Source organism: Callithrix jacchus, chromosome 10 (assembly GCF_049354715.1).
Source record: "Callithrix jacchus isolate 240 chromosome 10, calJac240_pri, whole genome shotgun sequence".
Lineage (NCBI taxonomy): Eukaryota > Metazoa > Chordata > Mammalia > Primates > Cebidae > Callithrix > Callithrix jacchus.
In genome coordinates, this window is record NC_133511.1 from 100,001,116 (window position 1) to 100,023,197 (window position 22,082).

Here is a 22,082-nt window from a genome sequence, read left to right on the forward strand (position 1 = left end):
GGGTTGGTGCAAAAGTAATTGCATTTCCTGCCATTAAAAGTAATTACAAAAACAGCCACTCTGGCCAACATGCCAAAACCCCATCTCTACTAAAAATACAAAAATTAGCTGGGTGTGGTGGCACACACCTGTAATCCCAGCTACTTGAGAGGCTGAGGCAGAATAATTGTTTGAATCTGTGAGGCAGAGGTTGCAGTGAGCCAAGATCAAGCCACTGCACTCCAGCCTGGGCAACAGAGTGAGACTGTGTCTCAAAAAAAAAAAACCAAAAACCAAAGAATAAAAAAACCAAAACTGATATAATATGATATCATGCATTTATTTCAAAAAAATATTTAGATATTGTATTTTAATATAATTTTTAAAAAATCTTATAACATTTTACTTTGTCATGTAAAAATACTATTTTGAGAAGAGGCTCTTGGCCTCACTAGATTACAAAACAGATCCATCATACAGATGAATTAAGAACACCTAATTTACAGCATTTTCTGGCACAGGACTAACAAAACGACTTCTGAACAGCACCAGCTGATAGATGGCCTCTGTCAAAGGGGAGTGTGCCCTTCCCATACATTCCTGCCTATGGGTAGTCTTGGGGTTGCGAAGGGACTTTGGCGTAATGAAGATAGTAATAAGAATGAGAATGGTAATTTGTTGAGTGCCTGCTCTAAGCTGGGTGGTTCCCGGACTGTTCAATGTCGTGTTTAGTTTAATCCTCCCACCTACGAGGTAGCGTATGGAACAAAGACACAAGAGATCCCCTGCCCACCCACGGTCATGAAACATGGGTACAGGTGAAGGCAAAAGTGGGGACTGACCCCTTGGAGAAGGCTGATGTCACGAGTGTGCAAATTGTGCAGCTCCACAGGGCCCCATGCTTAGAAAGGTTCCGGATTTGGTTTAAGGCTCTGCTGTTGCCCTCTTGAAATTCTTCATAAGTTTTGAACGAAGGGTCCTGCATGTTCCTTTTACGCTGAGCTCTGAAAATGATGTAGCTGGTCCTGCCTCTGGTTGTGGTGAAATGGGATGTGTGGCAACTCCTGAGGCTAGGAGTCTGGGACGCGGCTGCAGAGAGGCCCCTGCTCTTATTCATCAGGCTCATCTATGCAGCTTTTGGTGAAAAGCCTTTTGAGGAGGGAGGATGGAGTTTTTGAGTTAGTGAGTTTTATAGTTTTGTTTGAGCTCCAAAAGTTTGTTCCAAACAACCGGAAGGATGGTTGAATAATTGACTAGAAGGGATTTAATTCCTTGAAAAACCTTTCTGGTAGGGAGTTGCTGGCATTGCTGGTGGGTTTTCATGATTTTATTTTCCGAAGGGCTTGCTGCAAAAACCAGTGAGCCAGGAGAAGGAGAATGAAGTCTGTTCTGGAAGGAAAAATGAGACCTGGTGTGCCACAAGTCTAGTGTTCTCATAGGCAGGCTCTGAAAACAAACTCAGCTTTCTTGCCTGCTGCTACTGAATGAAGGTCTCTACAAAAGGAAAACTCTACTTCTAAAGAAGAGGTCTTCTAATTTGTGAGAAAATTAAGATGTCACTTGCTTCTTAAGCTGCAAGGATACTAATGAAATAAGGCGTATGAAGTTCTGTCAGTGTTTTAGGGCTAAGTTTTTGTAAAGTAATCTAACATTCAGAACAGGGTGATGGACGTAGTGATGGTGGAAGAGGGGAAGACGTTCCCTAGATTTCTTTGTCTGAGTGATGGAATTTAGGCTCCCCCAATAACATATTCATGGTCAGTCAGCGATGTTCACAACACAAGCAAGTCTGTCATCAGGACCAATCTGTGATGGCTAAGACATCAGGTGCTCTTCAAAAGAGCCATAATTCACCCTTCATTTTCCAAGTTTTTTTTTCTTGCTATTATTATTGCTCTTTTATCACGGCTAATAAGCCTGAGGTGGCTTCAGGCAGTCAATCCTAACCCCTGAGTCAATCTGGAGCCTCTAGCAGGAAGCCAGACTGACGTTCTGATAGCTGGGTTTGAGTGGCTGTGAACTGGTGTTTCTGTAGCATCCAGACTGATTTGTACTGTAAGGGAGCTTCCATATTAGGGCACAAGGATGATCAGTATGACTCCTGTTCGCATTTGGTGGAAAACGTGGGAGCTGAGCTTAAAGGATCTCAACTTTCAAATTAAAAGTATGAGGTCCTAAGACACATCCTTCTCCTCTTTAGAAACGCAAGGATCCATTTTCAAATAATTTCAAAAGAATTATGTTGCTTTCCCCACCCCTTCCCAAGTACACATATTATAATATATCTAGTCCATTTGCTAACTGTATGTCTTTGGAAAAGTTGCTTAACCTCTCTGCCTCCACATCTATAAATAAAATGGTGCAAATATTAGCACTAACATTCAAGGTTATTGTGAGGGTTAAATGAGATAATTCATGTAATGTCTAGTTCTATTTCTAGCACATTTTAAACCCTCAACACATAGGAACTATTATCACTGTTACAGTTTTTGTTGTTGTTTAGTAATTATATAGCCTTCAAGATTCTGAGCTGGGGGCTGTTAATCTTTCCTTTAATTGAACATCTTGGTTTTTTCCTAGGAGGAAACTTGACTCTTGAAATGGTCAAATCCATTGTCCTAGTCCATCCTGACCCCTCCCTGGCTCCAATCCCCACCCCTTACCGTCCCCCACCCTTCCCACATTCCTGTACAGTTGGTCTTATTTATTTTTCAGTCAACTAAGGATGTTGTTAAGTCTTTCATTTTCCTGCTGCCCGATTTGGTTCTAAGCACTCCACTCCCTGCCCTGTTCATGACAAGAATGCCTGGGAGCGCTCGGCCAGCCATATCCCTCCCCTGTCGGAACACCCAGCTCTTAATGCTCCCAGAGAGGCAACATTTCCAAGGCCATTCCCCACTGCTGTAAGCCCCCTCCCCCATGAAGCCAGTCGTCTGACTGCATGAGAAATCACCCCCTCTCCCATGAACCCCCCCAGGGCCCAGAGAAAACTGAGGCAAGATGTTTGTCTGGGGAAATGTTGCATGTTGCCTTGACTGTACTTTCTTCTATGAAGCTTAAAAAGAGATCTTATTTTATTTTATTTTTATTTTTTTTGAGATGGAGTCTCACTCTCACCTAGGCTGGGAGTGCAGTGCAGTGGCACAGTCTCGGCTCACTTCATCCTCTACCTCCTTGGGTTCTAGTGATTCTCCTGCCTCAGCCTTCCCAGTAGCTGGGAGTACAGGTGCCTGCCACCATGCCTGGCTAATTTTTGTATTTTTAGTAGAGACAGGGTTTCACCATGTTGACCAGGCTGGTCTCGAACTCCTGACCTCAAGTGATCCACCCGCCTTGGCCTCCCAAAGTGTTGGGATTACAGGCGTGAGCCACCGCGCCCGGCCAAAAAGACATATTAAAAAGCTTCCTCTGATGGTGTGTGCTGAAGGCTGAGTGCTGATGCCATTGCTTAATTAATGTGGTTCATGATCTCCATCTGAGCAGTTTGTTTAGCTCCTTGTGGCCCTTTTTGGACTCAGCTTATCATGTGATACTGACAAACTAATGAGAAGTGAGCGTGTGATGATGCAGGGATGAGGACAGAAATCACATCCAGGACACCTCAGGCCCTTTCTACCTGGGACCTGCAACTTCGAATCTCTTGGCAGGAGATGAGTGGGTCTTCACAGCCCGCTTTTGAGGTAGGAGTGGCTAGCCTCATTTATGCGATGGGAAAACTGGTCTGGGGACTAGGGGTTTTCAAATTATGCTCTTTGCCCAGGGCTGGATGTAGGATGTCTGTGGGAGAGGCTAGGCTGAAGTTTGGGTACACTGAGCCTCCACTTTAGGAGGTAACCCAGATACTACACCTACTCCCTAAACTGTATTGACTTTTGGAAGTCAACCATTTGGAAGAGTGTGGTTTTGGTTTCGATCATATCCCAACAGTCTTTTCTCTGCCCTTGTTAATCTGATTCATGATCTGAACCTTGGCTGTCTGGAGGCTGGCCATGTCACTCTGCAGACCTTGGACACCCCTGAGTGCCCTCACAGAACCAGCCAATGGAAAAGTACAATGTCTTCTGGCTTCTCAGCCTTGCCAGCATCCGTTGGCCTATTTGATACCCCTTTTTATATCGAGGGAGTGAAAATGTAGCATCTAAACTGAAAACGAAGGTTTTTCTTTGGTTTTTATATGAAAAACAAATTGGCATGAACACTCAGTCAAACCAGCTCAGGCTGTTTGGGCAGATGCCTTTCTTTGCTTTTTTCTGTTTATTTTCCTACAAATCAATGCTTAACTGTGTTGTTATCGGAGCAGAGCAACAGGTGCAAAAAAATAACTCTGCTGCCAACTCAAATGAAAAGGTAGGGCTTATACCCTCTGGGAGGTATTCAGAAGATAACAGAAGCCCCTGCCAGCAACTGAATTAACAGCTCTGTTTACGGTGGGTTTAATGTTAACAACCTGCTCCTGACCCTCCTATACATAAACACCCTATTGTCTCGGAGAGAGACATTCAGCCATCCAGACAACCCACCACTTTATTCTGCCCTGACGGAGATTGGTTTTGGCTCGGGCTGCTTTGTGAAACTCAGAAGCATTATCCTGTCTGCCAACCCATGTCCTAGTCAGAGTTTTCTGTGAAGGCAGGGGCATGGGGTTGCCGGAGAGAAGAGGATCGGTCCTGCTTTTAAGCCTAGTTGAAATCCTTTTCAAGATTGGTCATTCTCAAATGCCAGAGAGGGTTGCCTGGCTCCCTCTGCTCTTGCCCCATTCCATTCACAACAGGAGGTGGGGAATGAGCTCAGATGACTTTGGAAGGAACCGCTATTGTTTTGGAAGCCGTGTCCTTGTGAATAGTCCATCAGGGTAGGGCAGCATCTATGTGTCCCCCAGCACCTAGCAAAATGCCTGGTATCTAGTAAACACCTGGTAAATATCTATGAATTATAGGGGATCTGAGACATTATTGTAATGGCTGGATAAGCATTTCTTGGTGATAGTTTCTTTCTGCTGAAGGCCGAGAGACTAATTGTCTTGGGTCCAGGGTAGCTAAGTAATCTTTTGAAGGACTGAGATGGCAGTGAGATGGAGTAAGGGGTGGTTTGGCCCGTCTTGAGGTCCTCCTGATGGAAGTAACCATCAGAGAGTTCCTCTGCAAGCGCTGTATTCTGAGGCCAGATTTGTCTGTTTGGCTTTCGGAGACTCATACTTACGAGTATCCAAACATGTTGAATTTAACCATTTGGTATTAACAGAACTAAGCAATTATCTGCCTTATTTCAAGTTCACAAATAATATAATAGTAGGTTATCTGCAGATGGATTAAAGCTTGAATTCTCTACATTGAATCTTTTGTCTCTGACTTTGTAAGAACTTCCTTGCATTTATGGACATTTCTTTCAAGGCTGGTTTCTCCTGGAGTTAGTCATCTTGTGGTGGCAAAGGGAAGGGAGGCAAGTGGGTGGGTCTATAGACCAGAAACTCTCAATGGTGGACACATTCAATACTTCATTAAGAGAGGTTTGCAGAAATGCAGATTTTAGTTTAGAGGTCTGGGGTTTCAGTAGCCAAACATTGTTGAATCTAACAATATGGGGGTACTGAGCATTATGACCTATTTTGTTTCAAGTTGGCAAATAATATGGTGATAGGTTGTCCACAGAGGCCCAGAGAAAACAAGCAAAGCCAGGAGGATGTAAATATTTGGAAGAAGAGGAGAATCAAAGCTGCTTTTGAGGTCTCAAAAGCCTCTGTGACCTTTTACAATCCGAAGCTTGCCCTATTGTTACTTTATCATATCTGAATGGGTTTGATAAAGGCCCTGGGGGTCATCTTAGGCAAGCTTGTCTTTTGATCAACTTGGGTGACTGCCACTGTCAGTATGTGCCGCCTTGTCTGGGTCTGACACCAAGACTGATAAAGATCAGCATAATATGTATATTTCCAAATGGCTTGCAGTCAATAAAGTGTACCTATCATGGATCCAGACTTGGCCTCCCAGTACTGCATTATTGGTCATGAAAACCCTTGAAACTCCAGCAATAATACTTCAGCTGTTGCCCCTGGGAACATGAAAAACGTCTGTTTCAAAACACATTATAAGGCTATGAAATTACCTGTGATGTAATCCCAAGAGAATCAAATACATTCCCCAAGCTTGATTCACAATTTGATTCATTTGCAGAAACACAAATGATTGTCTGTATTATATTCAGTTGCCTTTCACATGTACATGAATTTTTTTTCCTCTTATTTGGGAGTAGTCCTTTGAAACGACAATCATATTGAAACAGGAAGTCAGTGAGCTGTTGCAACATCCTTAGGGCAAATGCTGTGAATTCACCTGCTGGTAACTTTGATGAAGGACTGAGAATGATCTGGGTATCGCTGTCATCACAAAAGTAATTATTTAAAAGGACTAATTGCTTCTTTGGCTTCAGGAGTCAAAATGCCCACATGGTAGCCAGTTCTGCGGCAGTTTGGGGATGATGTGGTTGGATGAATAAGGGAGCTAGGAAGAAGGCTGATCATGGCTTTTTCTCAATCTTCTGGGGCCGGGGACAGGGAATGCAGGTGCAAGCCTTCTTAAGATCTGCTCCGCGGCCCTGGCGGCCTCCAGTGTACCTTCTTCACCCTTGCAGCAGGGGCAAATCATCTTCTCTGGCCTAAGGCCTGATTCGGGTAAAACATAAATAATTATAGATCAGTTTATTTCCCAAATACAAAATTAAAATAACTATTGAATCATAGGGAGAGGCTTTACATTACATATGCATGTATGTATATATGCATGTATATGAATATATGTGTGCGTGTGTATATATATACAAATATATTTGTATATAAGCTTGATAAAGGTTTAAGGCAGCAGACGATACAGGGAGAATGCTGTGATCATGTCTAGAATGGGGATCAAAGTAAGATGAGTCTTCTCTGGCAAAACACCCCCTTCTCAGCAGAGAGTGGCCAAGTTCCCAGGTTTTATTGCAAGACAGTCTGAGTTCGAATTCTCTTCTAGCTCCAATTCTTGCTAAGCTGTGTGACCTTGAACAAGTCACCGAATTCCTCTGTGCCTCAGAAAGGCCATCTGTTAAATGACATAATGCCTCCTAGAGTTGTTGTGAGCATTGATTGAGATAATATGTTTACACCAGCAGTGCAGAGCTGGCACATTTGAAGTATTCAGTAAGTCTGAATTACTATAGTAAAGTTATTACTATTACTATTTTTAAAGTGTTCAATCCTGAGTCTCAGTAGCCCCATCACTGAGCAAAAGAAAGAACTCCCTCCAGCTGAGCAGGCCCAAGCCTGCATTGGTCTCTCCTGGGAGGTTCACTCTGTATATTTAAGAAGGGAGGCCCGTGGAGCAGTCCTTATCCTGGTTAGGAATCTTGAAGTTGAGGAGAGCCTCCTGGGTCTTGGGATGTGTGGTTCCAGCTCCCTGCTAGAGTCCCAGGGGTTCTTCTTTCTTTTCTGTACCTACCAGCCCCAATCCCAAACCTTATTATTTGCAGTAATGGAGCATTCCCTGTGCTAAGGGACTTGGAGGATAGAGAAACTCTTCAGCTGCTCTCTGCCAGGGATTCACATTTTAGACATGCTGCTCTTCCTGGTCTTTTTTTTTTTTTTGCACCTGCAAACCAGCCATGGTGTGTGGGAGCATATACATGCAAAGCCTTTGACAGTCCAGAGCTTCGGAGCATACGCCCTGCTACTGCTCTTGGCAGCCTTGGCAGTGTGTCTGCTGAGAAGAAGCGGGGCAGAGGGATGGCTTTCAGTCCTTTGGATAACAACTGTGCCCAGTCAGAGGGGAGCATCATGGCTTCTACATGCAGGGTCGAAACCCCGCTGTTCATAGTTCAAAGTCTGCACATCAGCTCTCAGAATAGGGAGAGAGGAGCAAGGAGATCCAGTCCCAGGCTCAACTGTGCCAGTCAGCTGGAACTGGAGAAGACTGTACAGATAAGAGAGGTTTGAAGCCTTGCTTGAAATGAACTTGGCTCTCAATTTTCTCCTTGGGAGTTCCATAAAATAAAAACTACAAGTATGATTATGATCATTATGAAAACCAGCAAATATTTGTCAAATATTTACAATGTGTATGCTTTTCCAAGCATTTTCCAGATACCATTTCACTGTTGTCTTCCAACAACTTTTTTCATATCATCTCTACTTTATAGATGAGGAAACTGAGGTCCCAGGGAGTTAAATTACTTGTCCAAGCTTGCCCTGTTAGGAAATTGGCAAAGCCAGGATTTGAACTGTGGCCATGTAACTCCAGAAGACCCTGGGCCTCCCAACCATGACACTGTCCTGCTTCTGAGGAGTCTACCCTTACCACAAGGATGTCTCCAGTGCCAGTCAACACAGCTTAAAGGGAGCCTCACAGGTAGATCCTCTAGTAAGTTAGACACTTGCTACATATGAGACATTATGCTGGGGACTTTCAAAACAATCTTATTTAACCTTCATATCATCTCCACATTCCAAAGTGGAATTTTGTTATGTGGGGAGACTGAGGCTATAGAGAGGATAGAAATTCTCCAAGGTCAACAGAGGCCACCAAGCTGCAGTACCAACATTTCAACCCTTGCCATCTGAGTCATGAGCCCTCATTCTCTTAATAGCTTCCCTCAAGACACGCAGCACCACTAGGCTGCATTTGAAGCTCCTCACACTCTTGAATGTGTCATCTCAACTCAGCTTTTAGTGAGATCCAGTCTCCGTGGCCAGGTCTTACCTTCTGCTATGCCCATATTTGCCACTGACCAGCAGCCAAAATGGGAGACTCTTAAACTTCAGGGTTAGACCACATACTCTGTTCCCCCAGCTCCCCTTCATGGGTCCGGCCTGTGCATGGTGGGCAGGGTGGTGCTCTCTGGAAGCAAGTCCTCGACGAAGAAAGCCTGGAGAAGCAGGCACAGGGAGCTGGGATGTGTCTCTATGTGTGGCTGGCGCAGAAGCAGTCCAAGTCCTTTGCAACTCAGGGCACTGTGAGAGTTTCTGTTTACCTGAAACTGCCTTTTAAGAAGTGAGGGGCAAAGGCTGGCCTATCTCCCGCCATGACTCAGGCTACCATTCAGCACAGAACAGGGCTTTCTTGTTGCAAAAAGAATTTTAGATTGGCCAAGCCCCAGTGGCCCATAATTTTAGGGGAGCTGATGGCACCTCCTCTGTAGGGGACTTGCTGCCTCAGGTTAAATAGGTCCTGGTAAGAAGCCTGGCGTGATGTACTTGCTGGTTCTTCAGTCTATTGGGTAGCACACATGGCTCCTTCTCTTCAAATAAAGAGTAGAATTCTGTCCCACAGCTGTCAGTCTTACAAACTTCTGCACAAAGGGGTGAAGTTTGGGACAAATGTCAACCTCAGGACAATGAATAGTGTCTCAAAATCAAATACCATTACCTCTAATTGTTCCTACCTATGAAAAAGGTAGGGGGATATATAGGACAAAAATCTCTGGATAATCCACATTTCATTTCAGTCTTTTTTTTTTTTTTTTGAGATGGAGTCTTGCTCTGTTATTCAGGCTAGAGTGCAGTGGCAGTACCTTGGTTCACTGCAAACTCTGCCTCCTGGGTTCAAGCGATTCTCCTGCATCAGCCTCCCGTGTAGCTGGGATTACAGGTGCACACCACCACACCCAGCTAATTTTTGTATTTTTAGTAGAGATGGGTTTCACCATGTTGGCCAGGTTGATCTTGAGCTCCTGATCTCAGGTGATCTGCCTGCCTTGGCCTCCCAAAGTGCTGGGATTACAGGCATAAGCCACCGCACCTGATCTCATGTCACTCTTTGAGTTTGAAATGAAAGGTATAGTTTTTCTTTGTGTGTGTGCAGTTTTTAAAAGCCCAGGTAATAAGTTATACCATCTCCCCAGAATACACATCAACAGACAAAGGTGGCTCTGATACCCAGTGTATTCTCTTAAACCTTCGAAGATCAATTATTCTATAGGTATCAGGCACTGTGCTATGGGCTTTGAGGTGCTTCATCCCATTTAACCCTTTAGCAAGCCTATGCCTATTCTCCAAGAGAGGAAATGGCAGCCCAAGAAGGCTAAGGGACAGCCTAAGCTTGCACATCAGTAAGAGTAAAGCCTGAGCTGTCTGCCTCCACAAGCTTTTAACAAGTATTCTCCACTGGGGGTGGTTTTTGCCTCGGGGACATGGTATGTGTGGAGGGGTACTGCTGGCATCTAGAGGGTAGGGGCCAGGGGTGCTGCTAAACATCCTACAATGCATAGGCCAGCGCCCACAGAAAGGTCTCTCCACATTTCAGTCGTGGAGAGGTTGAGAAACTCTGCTTTTAACCACTACCTAGGGTGGCTGAGGATTTCTCCTGTACCTCCCAATCTGAGGTTCCTGCCTCCAGCAGAAAATGAGGAGAAGCAAGTCCTTTTCCCAGCTTCCTTTTGACTCCCAGGGTGGAGTCATTCTGACTTAGGCTCTTAACTGGGGATTCAGTACCGGAAGAAGCAAAATGTGTTTGAGGAACACCTTGAGAATTAATGTTGAAAGAAGGGAAAAGAAACTGACTTTGATGGGGGTCATGTTGGCCAGGTGCTAAACAAGATCCATTATAATTACTTATCTTTCAAAACAGCCCTTAGGCTTAGGAGAAACTAATATTTTCCCCCCACCCCCCTCCAGTCCTTCCATTTCTAAACCAGTGTGAGAAATGGAGGCTCAGAAAGGTTAGCATGCTCAAGGTCACATGGCTGAAAGATGGGACCCAGATTCTAACCCAGGATTTTCAGATTCCAAAGTCTCTACTTCCACATATTTGATGGTATATATATTTTTAAGAAAGTAATGAAAGCTATGCTGAGGGTAAAGCAGGGAGCAGAAATAAGAGCATTCAATAATTCCCCTACTTTCTAACTAAAAGGGTCGCTTCTGATACCCCCGGAAAGCAATGACTATATACCATAGAAAGTCTACATGAGCGTATGAGGATGTGGGTGAGTTGGTTATAATAAGACTTTTTTTACAATTCTCAAGTCATATTGGTTATCTATGATTTCATTCCATCTCAACAGTCCTGTGAGGCTGTTGGGAACCAGTGTCCTCACTTTGCACCTGAAAAACTGTGCCTCAGAGGAGGGTAGCACTTGGCCAAAGGCCTTCAGCTACACTGGCTGTGGGCCTCATGGGCCCACCCTGAGGGCATCTTTCCCTGCAGCTCCCTGCCAGGTTGGAGATGTTGACCTTCTTTGCTTACAAGCCCAGGTGAGCTCAAGAGAACTCTGACTCACTAAGGGTTAAGCCACACAAACTCTTTTATGAGTGGTAACCACTTAATGTGCCCTGTAAAAAAGGGCCCCTCACCATGCTGGCTGCTTTCTCTTGGAAAGGGGTTGCCGGCAGGGAGCCGTGCTGTGCACAGGTCATCCTCTGGCAGGAGGATGGCGATGGGGCAACTGCCACCCTGTCATCTTAAAGGCATCTCTGGGCATTGGGAGAAGTTCTGGATGCTTCCAGAAGGTCATGATGAAAAATGACGTCAGCCCCGAGGAGAGGACCTCATGGGCATTTGGCCACAGGTAGAGAACTGGTCTATACCATTCTGCAATATTTATTCAATTCTTTTTTTTCCCACTACTTGCTAAGCTCTCTACGTGTACAACCTCATTGATTCATACAGCCCATTGAGTTTGGGGTTGTTTCCATTTATCAGGTACGGAAAGTGAGGACAGAATGTTTTTGTCTAGACAGACTTGGCACTGTCTCAGGTCACCCACAGTAAGCCGGGGAACTGGAATCTGAGCTTGCATCTCCCCAGCTCCAAAGCCTGGGTGCTCAGTCTCCACGTCACCCTGCTTTCTGTTTGTCAGGAAGCATAGTTGGCCCAGACAGGTGCTGCCACTGAAATGACCATTTTGAAACAACCCTGCAGGCAAATCCTTGTGAAACAGTTTTAGAGAAGCCTTTCCCTGCCTGTCCTCCCTAAGCCTGGAAGGCTAGTCTCTTCGTGTGAATGGTCGGGGCTCTGAGCTTCAGCCCTTTCAGGGTTAAACAGTAACCTTTCCACATTGCTTGTGGTTGAGCAAATGCTAGCAAGGAACAAGCCCAGCCTTGAGCAAACAAGGGACTGTGCCCTGTGTCCCCCCCTCCTTCCCCCAGCCATCCCCTCTGGGGACTTGGAGATTTTCTTTCGCCTTGAAGTTCCCAATCTGATTTCTTAGCTTTAGGGCAATTGCTCTACAAAGCTGGATGGGAAAATGCCCAGTTATTGTGAAAAAGGAAAGGTTTGACTTGAGTTTGTTTTCTTTGAGAATCAAAGAAGTTTTCAGAAAGGGAACTTATGAATCAGTATAGTCACCCTCTTTACATTTTCAAGTGGGGGAACTGAGGCCCAGCGTTATTTCTGGTTCAGATTGTCCCCAGAGCTAGTGATGCACCTCATCATAACACCTCACATATATTTGTGACCTACTTTGTGCTAAGCGCTTGAGGTACAGAAACTCATTTAATCTCCAACCAATGTATAGACAAGGTATGATTAGGTGCATTTTGCATATGAGGAAACTGGGGTTCAGAGAGGTTTGATAACTTGGGTCAGTACTAACCTTACCCAGCAAGTGGGAAAGCTTGGAATCAACCCCGGCTCTTCTGGCTTCAAAGCTCCTATACATGGTGCCAGGACGTAGAATCCAGTGCTCCTGTCTTCCTGCCTGGTGGCTCTTCACTGTTATAACATCCATCATCCCCACCCTGTCTTTCCTTCTCCACCTTCTACTTAGGCTGGATTCAGTCTTAATTATTTACCAAGCAACAGTGATGATGATGCTAATAATCATCATACGTGTTTGTGTCTAGCCTAGTTCAACCATTAATCACTTCTCTCTCCCCAGCAACTAGAATCAAGCCCATTATTGGGTTGATAAATATTTGTTGAATAAATGAATACATGAATACGTCTGTATGCCTTTTGTAGACCCCTCTCCCCCCTCCACAGGCCCTACACAGAACCAGAGGAGCAGTAGCTAAATTAGGGGAAGGAATGCCCAGGGATGAAAATACTCTGGGTTGGCAATTTTAATCCTGTGGACATTGGTAATAACTGAGGATGCAAAATTTCCCCAAAACAGGCAGAAAATTTTCCATGAATTGCTGCTATAAAGCTGAATTCCTCTCCCCACCCCAACATTTTATAAAGAGTGAGTTTTATAGCCTCTGGGTATTGCCCAATGGCGATCTGGAAACAGGCTGCTCTTCATTTGAATGACCAAATGCACAGTCGTGGCTCTGGTCTGCAAGGTGGAGGGTGTCCCACTTTGGCGAAGGGACTTTATGAATGCTGGACATTTGAAGACAATATTTCTGAAGTGTACAACGTTTACATTGTTATAAAAAAAATCTAAACAGTCCCATGGAAGAAATCTCTTCTCCCAAGTCCTTTACTGAGAAAATGATCCCGCAGACGAGGAAGACACTTTTATTTAGGTGACCTTTGAAACCCACTAAATTCTCCAGGTCTCTAACAGGAGAAAAAAACTAGTTATAATCATTACCAGAAAGGAAAAATGTTTTCTTTATCAGAAATGGGCAATGTCTGCCAGAGAAATCAAGTGATTCTTGATAGTATCACAAAGCTAGGTACTTGAAGAGCTCTATTAAAATATGACCAAGGCCCTCTGATGTTCAGCCCAGTCCATGGCAGATATCCACACAGAGGAAACCTGTTACTGGGTGTGCAGGTGTGATTGCTGTTCAGGCTCCCACACAGGTGCTGAGGCTGTGCTGCTACTGGCTTAGATTTCCATTGATTGAAATTTCACTTTAAATAAATTCTCCTTGGAATTTTCATTTTTGAAAAAAAAAAAAAAAGAAAGAAAGAAAGAAAAAGAAAAGAAAAAAACAACACTTGGATGCCAGCCAGCCTCGCCCTGGGAGCAGGTATTTCATTTTCCTCCCGCTTCATTCCTGATCAGAGATTATTCATTTATGAATGGGTGGCTGTAAAAACTTGCCTCATGCATATGAAAATTGTACCTGGAAATTTTTAGTTGCCGTGAGTTTTGCTTTTACAAAAAAGGCTTTGGCAATGGGTGGCAGGCAATGGGTGAAAGGACACATTCTCTTCTTCCTAAATTTACCCTGTGATCTGCATTTTCAAATGGTATTTGTCCAAGAGGCACCGACTGAACAGGCTGTTTGATCTCCTGACAGATCATGATTCTGGAAGGAGGTGGTGTAATGAATCTCAACCCCGGCAACGACCTCCTTCACCAGCCGCCAGCCTGGACAGACAGCTACTCCACGTGCAACGGTAAGGGGGCCCACTGCTGTGCAGTGGGGACTCTTTGCTTTAATTCCTCTCCCAACTTGATGTTTGAAAAATATAGGCTTTATCCAGCAGAAGATGTGGGACAAGAAGGAATGGAGAAAACTCTCAATTTTGTAGTTCCCTACCGGCCCCCAGAGTTCCAGACAAAAACCCATTTGAGATATTCTATCGTCTCCTCCCAAAATTCAAGGTTCTAGGATGACAGCCTGGCAGTGAATGGGGTAGAAGAGATGCCTAAAGGAAAGACTCCCTGCTGAAGCTTTTAATAGTATTTTGCTGGGATATCAAGATAGGCTAGGAGAGAAAGGTGTGTGTGCGTGCGTGTGTGTATGTGTGTGAAGCTTTTAATAGTATTTTGCTGGGAGAGAAAAGGGTGTGTGTATGTGTGTGTGTGTGAAGCTTTTAATAGTATTTTGCTGGGAGAGAAAAGGGTGAGTGTGTGTGTGTGTGTGAAGCTTTTAATAGCATTTTGCTGGGAGAGAAAAGGGTGTGTGTGTGTGTGTGTGTGTGAAGCTTTTAATAGTATTTTGCTGGGAGAGAAAAGGGTGTGTGTGTGTGTGTGTGTGTGTGTGAAGCTTTTAATAGTATTTTGCTGGGAGAGAAAAGGGTGAGTGTGTGTGTGTGTGTGAAGCTTTTAATAGCATTTTGCTGGGAGAGAAAAGGGTGTGTGTGTGTGTGTGTGTGTGTGTGTGTGAAGCTTTTAATAGTATTTTGCTGGGAGAGAAAAGGGTGTGTGTGTGTGTGTGTGTGTGTGTGCGCGCGCGCACATGCACATGCATGGAGGTTAGGAAGGAGACAGTTATGCAGTTTAATCTTTCTTTTTCATCTTCCAGGAGAACGGGTGTTCTCCTTCGTGCTTTAATCTAGAACACATCTATTAGAAGAAGAGGGGACCTGGTGGTGGGGCTTATAGAGGGTTTGGTGATCGAGACTGTGGCTCCCTGTAGAAGCTGAACTGAGTCAAGTTGTTGCTGAATCAGGAACCCCACACCCCACTGTGAAGGCATCCAGTTTAGGCATTCAGCTGTGTATCCAACAGCAGTGAGTTTTAGGAGCTCTGGGCCTCTTTCTATTCCACACCCACTGCTAATCTCCCTGCCAGAGGCTCTCCTATTTGAGTCTGCTTTGAAACATGGAGATGGTTTGTTGGTGACCACAGCTTGGGCAGTAGGAGTGGGAGGATAATGGGAGAGCTATTCTGCAGCAAGCGCTGATCTGCGAGGAGCTCCACCTCTTCTCATTTGGAATCCCAGTCAAACACAGTTGAAAGGGTGAACAGGTGACCTTCCCTTACTCAGTCACCTGTCCCCCCAAACTGATGTACTTTCTGGCAGCTTCATTTTCTGCTGTGGACCTCAGATTCCCTGTGAGGACCCAGAAAATAGATTCCAAATAAAACTGAAAGTCTTTGGCATCCCCAGGGCCCTGGTCTCTCAATTAAGGCAGCGTTTCCCCTGCTTGCTCTGGCGAAAAGTGGGGAAATGTGTTTAGTGGGAAGTAGAACTGGGTGCCTGCCACTTTTATTTATTAAATCCCAGAGATCTCAACGAAAACTCAGCTCTTGATCAAAACTGAAGAGGAAAAGATCAGTTGAATGGCAGAGTGGATGTGAACTCATAGGACTTTTTATTGTTTCGCCTGAAACTTCAGGAATTTAGTGGATTCCGTGTCTCATGCAGAATCTCACAGTCAACTTCAGACAAAATTCTCTGATTCTCCCAAGTTTGAGCAACATACACTAGCAGGGACTATCTTTTAATCTAGATCATATTAAGTTTGCAGAAGAGATTATTCTAGATGTGCTGTTGGGTTATTAAAAGTTGGTGCCTCTTGTTGCCAAAACCAGAGCTGTACTATCATAGCAACACAATTATTTTAGAAAAAGGAAGATGAAAGACTTGGGGAGCCTCAAAATATATACTCCATCCAAAAACAGCTTTATTTTTGAGGCATCAAAAATTGGGGGAAATGGAAACATCCAGCCCAAGGTCTGTGTATTTGGGACTATTTCCATAAAATTGAATTTTTCGATTAGATTGTTCCAATCCTCCCCCAACCCCGACTACCGGCTTCCTCTTTAGAGCCCATGTTGAGGTCCTGGGGCTGCTTCTGTTTGGTCATGAGGTCTGAGGAGCGAAGTGCATACTGTGAGTGATGGGTATTACTAATGGCGGTCACCTTTGTGCCCCATATAAACTGGACCTCCTGCTCTTAGTGCTTCTGAGGTCTGGAAGCCTTGGATTGATTCTGAATGAATGAACAAGAAGAGGGATTGGTTCAGAAACATTTCCTCTTCTGTCTCTCCTCTGAGGGTGATGCGGGTTGGACGATGGGCGTTATGGGAGTCAAACTCTTCTGAGGCCTTTAGCTCCTTGTAATTCAATAGACCAGCAACATCAGCATTACATGGAAGCTTGCTAGGAATGCAGAAACTCAGGCCTCGCCCCAGACCTGTTGAATCAGAATCTGCATTTGAACAATATTCCCTGATGATTCACAATCATATTAAAGTTTGAGAAGAACTGATCTGGCATGACCTTGAAGAAAAAGTTAGAGATGGTTTTCTTGCACTACATTTTCTTCTACTGGTGCACCCTTGAGTCTGTGGGAATATCCATGTGTCACGCTGGGTTGGATTTCCCCTGCTTTGGCTTGGCGGGATGCAATAGCTTTTGCCCCTTGCCCCTGCCACTCACTTTTCCTGAAGGAGAGCTCCTTCCCAACCTCTATTTCCAAGGGAACTGTGAGATCTCTCAGGCTTGTTCCATGCCCCCAGATGCGGGCTCTGTCTTTTCCATTGCCCCAGAACTTCGGGCAGACTATGGAATGTTTTTTGAAGTGAGCATGAGTCACATATATAGATGGTTAGCACATATTAGGCTCAGCAATGTTTATGCAGTTGAATGAACGTCACTTCTTCATTGGTATCTGAATGCACCATCTTGTAAATGCACCTCCCAGCTACTCAGATGCTTGCCTTATGTCTTCTTCAAAAACATATTCCATTAAATAAATATACGGTGAGCATCTACTATGGCAAGTTCTCTGAGGTCACTTTTATAGGCAATACAAAGATAAGTAAAACAGTCTGTGACCTCAAGGATACAATTTACAAAGGAGAATAAGACGACACTCAGAGACTTGCAGAAAAAAGCAGAACATGACAAAAGCCATTAAGAGAAATGCCAAGCATGTCTCCTGGAGAGTCAGAGGACAGTGAGCCCTTGAGGCAAATTGGGGAACTGGTGATAACTTTATGGGGTGGTCAGAGTTTGAACCATGGGTAGGGATTCAACAGGAGTGAGAGGCAGAACACAAGCTGAGCAGAAAGAACAGCACAGAAAAAAGACAAGAGTCATTGTGTACTTGAAGAGTTAGTGAAAAGTGTCAATGCCTAGCTAGGCAGTTTTATACATAATTTCAGTGGATGATGAGACCTACTAGAGATAACTGAGTAGAGAAGTGACACGACAGCTTTAATGACCAGGCTGGGACAGTGGGATATCAGTCCAGTTAGCAAATCAATAATCTGGACCATTATGAGAAAAGCAAAGGCATCGTAGAGAAAAGAACCTTAATTTCAGGTCTTATTTTGGATTGCAAATGGTCTGAATTTGGGGGATGTGTGTGTGTGTGTGTGTGTGTGTGTGTGTGTGTAAGAGAGAAAAATGGGAAAGAGTGAGTGAGAGAAAAGACGAAGAGAACTATTTAGGTATGGACAATAAGCTAATAAATTGCTGAAATGATAGCAATGCTTTAGCTTTCATGATATTTTACTTTGGATGAGGGGGTGAATGAGCTCCAAGCACTTCAGCGCTCTTGTCCTCATGCAGTGCCCAGGGGTAGGCAGCATGCTAGGGAGGACATGCAGATGCATTTCTGCTCCAGCCCCCATGCAGGCACATACACGGACTGTGGTTGTGTCTCCAAGATATCTGGCAGCCAACGCTGCATCTTTGTGTTGGATACGATGGCCAGAAACAGGCAGGGGTCACTCACAAGGCTGCCTCCTGTTTTGCAGTTTCCAGCGGGTTTTTTGGAGGCCAGTGGCATGAAATTCATCCTCAGTACTGGACCAAGTACCAGGTGTGGGAGTGGCTCCAGCACCTCCTGGACACCAACCAGCTAGATGCCAGTTGTATCCCTTTCCAAGAGTTCGACATCAATGGCGAGCACCTCTGCAGCATGAGTTTGCAAGAGTTCACCCGGGCAGCGGGGACGGCGGGGCAGCTCCTCTACAGCAACTTGCAGCATCTGAAGTGGAATGGTGATTATCTCTTTCTGTGTCTCTCCCTAACCTGCTAGGAGACAGCTGGAAGAACAGAAATTCTGCAGATGATAGGATTCTTTGTCAGGGAGGGGCTTTCTCCTGACACTTTATGAGTGAGCTCCCATAAAGCTCACTCTTTCTTTCTGCTCCAGCCCCCATGCTGGCACATACGCGGACTGTGGTTGTGTCTCCAAGATATCTGGCAGCCAACGCTGCATCTTTGTGTTGGATACACAAAGAAAGAGTGGTCTCACTTCCAAATTACCATATCCTAAGACAGGGAAATAGAAGGAAGATGAGAGGACAGGATTGAAGCCTAGGGTACCTGGTGTGTCTAATCCCTTATAAACGCCAATGTAATTTAATTCTCTCCTTATGGAGATAATTTTCAAGAAGACAAAAGCCGGCTAGGAATTCACAGAAGAATTCCTACCCTTGGAAAACATTTTCTTCTTTCCTTTGCAAATGGAGTTCAATAGTTTAACATCCAATCACTTGCTTGTTAAAGATTATCCTGGTTACTTAAAACACACACACACACACACACACACACACACACACACACACCCCACGAATCTTCCAGACCTAAGTTCTTAAGGTAGGGCCTCAAGGGTGGGAAGAAGTTATATAAGATTGATCTGTGTTTGTGTTTTGGGTGGGAAAAGACTTGCTATATTTCAGCAGTTGTTAAAAGGTTTGTGATTTAGAAAAATGGTTAGAACGTACGGTCTAGACACGTGTATGGGGAATGTTTCTGTGGTGGTTTCTGGAATTTCTGTTGCCCTAATGCCCCAGTTGTCTCTCCGAGGCTCCCCTAGCACAGCATGGGCCACCATTTCAGATGTTGTCCTTAAATGGTAGATTATTCATGCACACACACGTCCTACGCTGACATGTAAGACCTGGTAGGGTGGACAACTGACCTTGCAGCATGGCTTTGACACTGGCATGAGATTTCCCTGACAGTGGCTGTAAAAAACTAGCTCTTCTGAGAGCTATGGGCATCCTGGAAAGTAGCAATATGTAAGAACAGGGAGTTGGCTTGTCTGCGCTTGGAAAAGGCATTTATGTCTTGGTAGAACCCATGTTTAGGCAAGTAACCAGGGCTGGGGCAGCATGAGCTCCAGGGCTGTGAACCAGAGTCATACCCTGGCAACAGCCATCAACACTGAAGAGGACCTGGGGCTTTGCAGCAGAGCTTGTGGTTGCTGCAGCCATTTTAGATGATGTCATTCAGCTCCCTGGCCACGCCTTGCTTCCCACCCACCTCACATTGGTGGCTGCTCATTTTTCTTTGACTAGAATCAAACCAAACAAGGCTTTATAAATAACCCTCAGGAATCTTCAGAAAGATCAGACTTACACTTGAAGAATTAAAAATATTTACCTCCACCTGCAATTAAATCCACTCCTTTAAAGCTTTGCCCTAATTGAGGCCTGAAGCAGGGAGGCCTGGGAGGTGCTGTGGCCACTTTAGACCTTCTGTCTCTGACCTCCCATGGCTTGCTTGGTCTCACGGCATGCTGTTGTGGCCTCTGAGTTCCTAGCATCCAGCCAGATTTCTCACTCTTTTGTTATTTGCCTTTTTATAGACATTCTTTTAACTTACATTTATTGACTATTTACTTATACTAGGCACTGTAAGTGAATTAGTTCATTTAATAACTTTATGACAAAGTAAATATTGTGCCCATTTTACAGGTGGGAAGACTGAATATCAGACAGGTTAGAGGCATGACTTCTGCTCCTGAGATGTTTATAATCTGTCTGGGGAAGAAAAATACAGTATATTTATTTGTGCATTTACATGTATATATAAAAGCATACATATATACATATGCTTTTATATATGACAATAGGAGAGGCATTGCAAGCAAATGAGGACATGTGGTGTGCATTGCTTGTACATGTGCTGAGGCATAAATAAAAGAATCACTGCATTTTGTCCAGACATATCCTAGATTGGATCTAATCATGATGGGTTTGATTAGATTTAAAATCAAGGAGGAATCAAGCTAGTGAAAAGGGTTTTCCCTATATTTTCATTTTCATATCATATCTTAGTATGGGCAAGCACGTTAGAAGTCATCTAGTGACCTTATCTAGTTTAATCTCATTGCAGATGGGGAAACTGAAACCCAGAAAGGTGAAGGGCACATACCTTCTTCATATCTAGTAGTGGAAACATGGGGCTTCTGAGGTTCTATTTCCACCATACTGGATGCCTTTACTATACTACATCAGATAATTGCTTCTAATTTAGTGTCTTAGATTCCTGATTTTCTGGGGGTCAGGGGCTGTAGGCTTGAGTTTGTAGAGGCTGACAGAGAAAGCCCCTCCCATAAACAAATATAGGTGACCAGGTAGTAGGATGGCAGAGGCTCTGCAAAGAAACCAGTTCTGTCCTAATTGAAGCATCCAGTTCTGGCTCCATCTGGGTCCTCTCTGACTATCCCAATCTGTCCTTCACAGGCCAGTGCAGTAGTGACCTGTTCCAGTCCACACACAATGTCATTGTCAAGACGGAACAAACTGGTGAGTAGTAGTGGGCAAAGGAAGCCAACCTAGACAGGCAAAGCCCCGAGGAGGACAGTTGGGAGAGGGCAAGAGAGAATGTGGGAGTGTGTTTTGGCAAAAAACACAGTGAGGCCTTTTCCCTGGCTGTTCCCAATGGGCCAGCCCCACCATGAACCTCATTCCTCCCCTTGCCACCAGTGACTGCCACCTATTTCCGATTTATAGACTTATGGGGAGCCACACTTCTTTGCTTCCTACTCCTGGTCATGGCATCATCCAGACTTCAGACTAGTAGCCAAGGGAATGCAGAATCTAAGGTGGGCCTCCCCACCACAAAGTGTCAGGGGACTGGACTTGGCCAAGTTTGGAAAGAGAAGAGGAAGGGGCAATGTCTCCTCTTCTCTCCTTCCTCCCTTGATGGGAGTGTGTTTCACATAAAGGGGGAAGACGCTGACTTGGTGTCGTAGTTAACATAGTTTTAGGGGCCCTGGAGAGCTGCTGCAGAGACATACGAAGGCATCTGCAACCCAACTCCTGCCTCAGGTGTGTTTTATATGAAGGACACAATTCTGGGCTCTGAGCAGAGCCTATGGTCCCATAGCATCTACATTTATTTTTGTTTCCTTTCCCCTGTCCTAAATCTCTCTCCTGGAGATTGTCCTCCGAAGTTCACGGGCCATCATAAAACTGTGCAGCAACTACTGCTCCTGGGTTACTCCTCCTATTTATGCCAGGGAGCCTGTGTGAGCCACATGGGCCAACCAAGCCTGACACAGGCCTCCCTGAGGATGGGTCCCAGTCACCCAGGACACAATTCGACCTGTGGGTGATTTATGAGTCACTTGAAGCTAAAATTGGTCCATGCAGTTATTTCCCCTTTTATAGGTGGGCTGGCCTACCATTATTAAAGAAAAAAGGAATAGCTGCTAAGCATGTGAATTAGGCTTTGCTAGCTCTGCCCTTCTCTTCAGAGGCCAGGGGATGGGCCACCTGGATGTTCTGTGCTTTACAGACCCGGCCTTGCCCTAGAGATGGAT

General features: G+C 44.8%; 1 protein-coding gene across 4 annotated transcripts in view; it reads left to right on the top strand.

Moving 5' to 3' along the window:
* Window positions 1-22,082, top strand: part of EHF (ETS homologous factor) — a 41,702-nt gene that overhangs the window by 6,467 nt on the left and 13,153 nt on the right. For all 4 annotated transcript variants that reach the window (XM_009007910.5, XM_009007911.5, XM_017978014.4 and 1 more), the window contains exons 2-4: window positions 14,141-14,240; window positions 18,280-18,525; window positions 21,001-21,063. In XM_009007910.5, coding sequence (XP_009006158.1) covers window positions 14,144-14,240; window positions 18,280-18,525; window positions 21,001-21,063 — 406 coding nt within the window. In that variant the 5' untranslated portion in view covers window positions 14,141-14,143. The remainder of the gene's footprint in view (window positions 1-14,140; window positions 14,241-18,279; window positions 18,526-21,000; window positions 21,064-22,082) is intronic.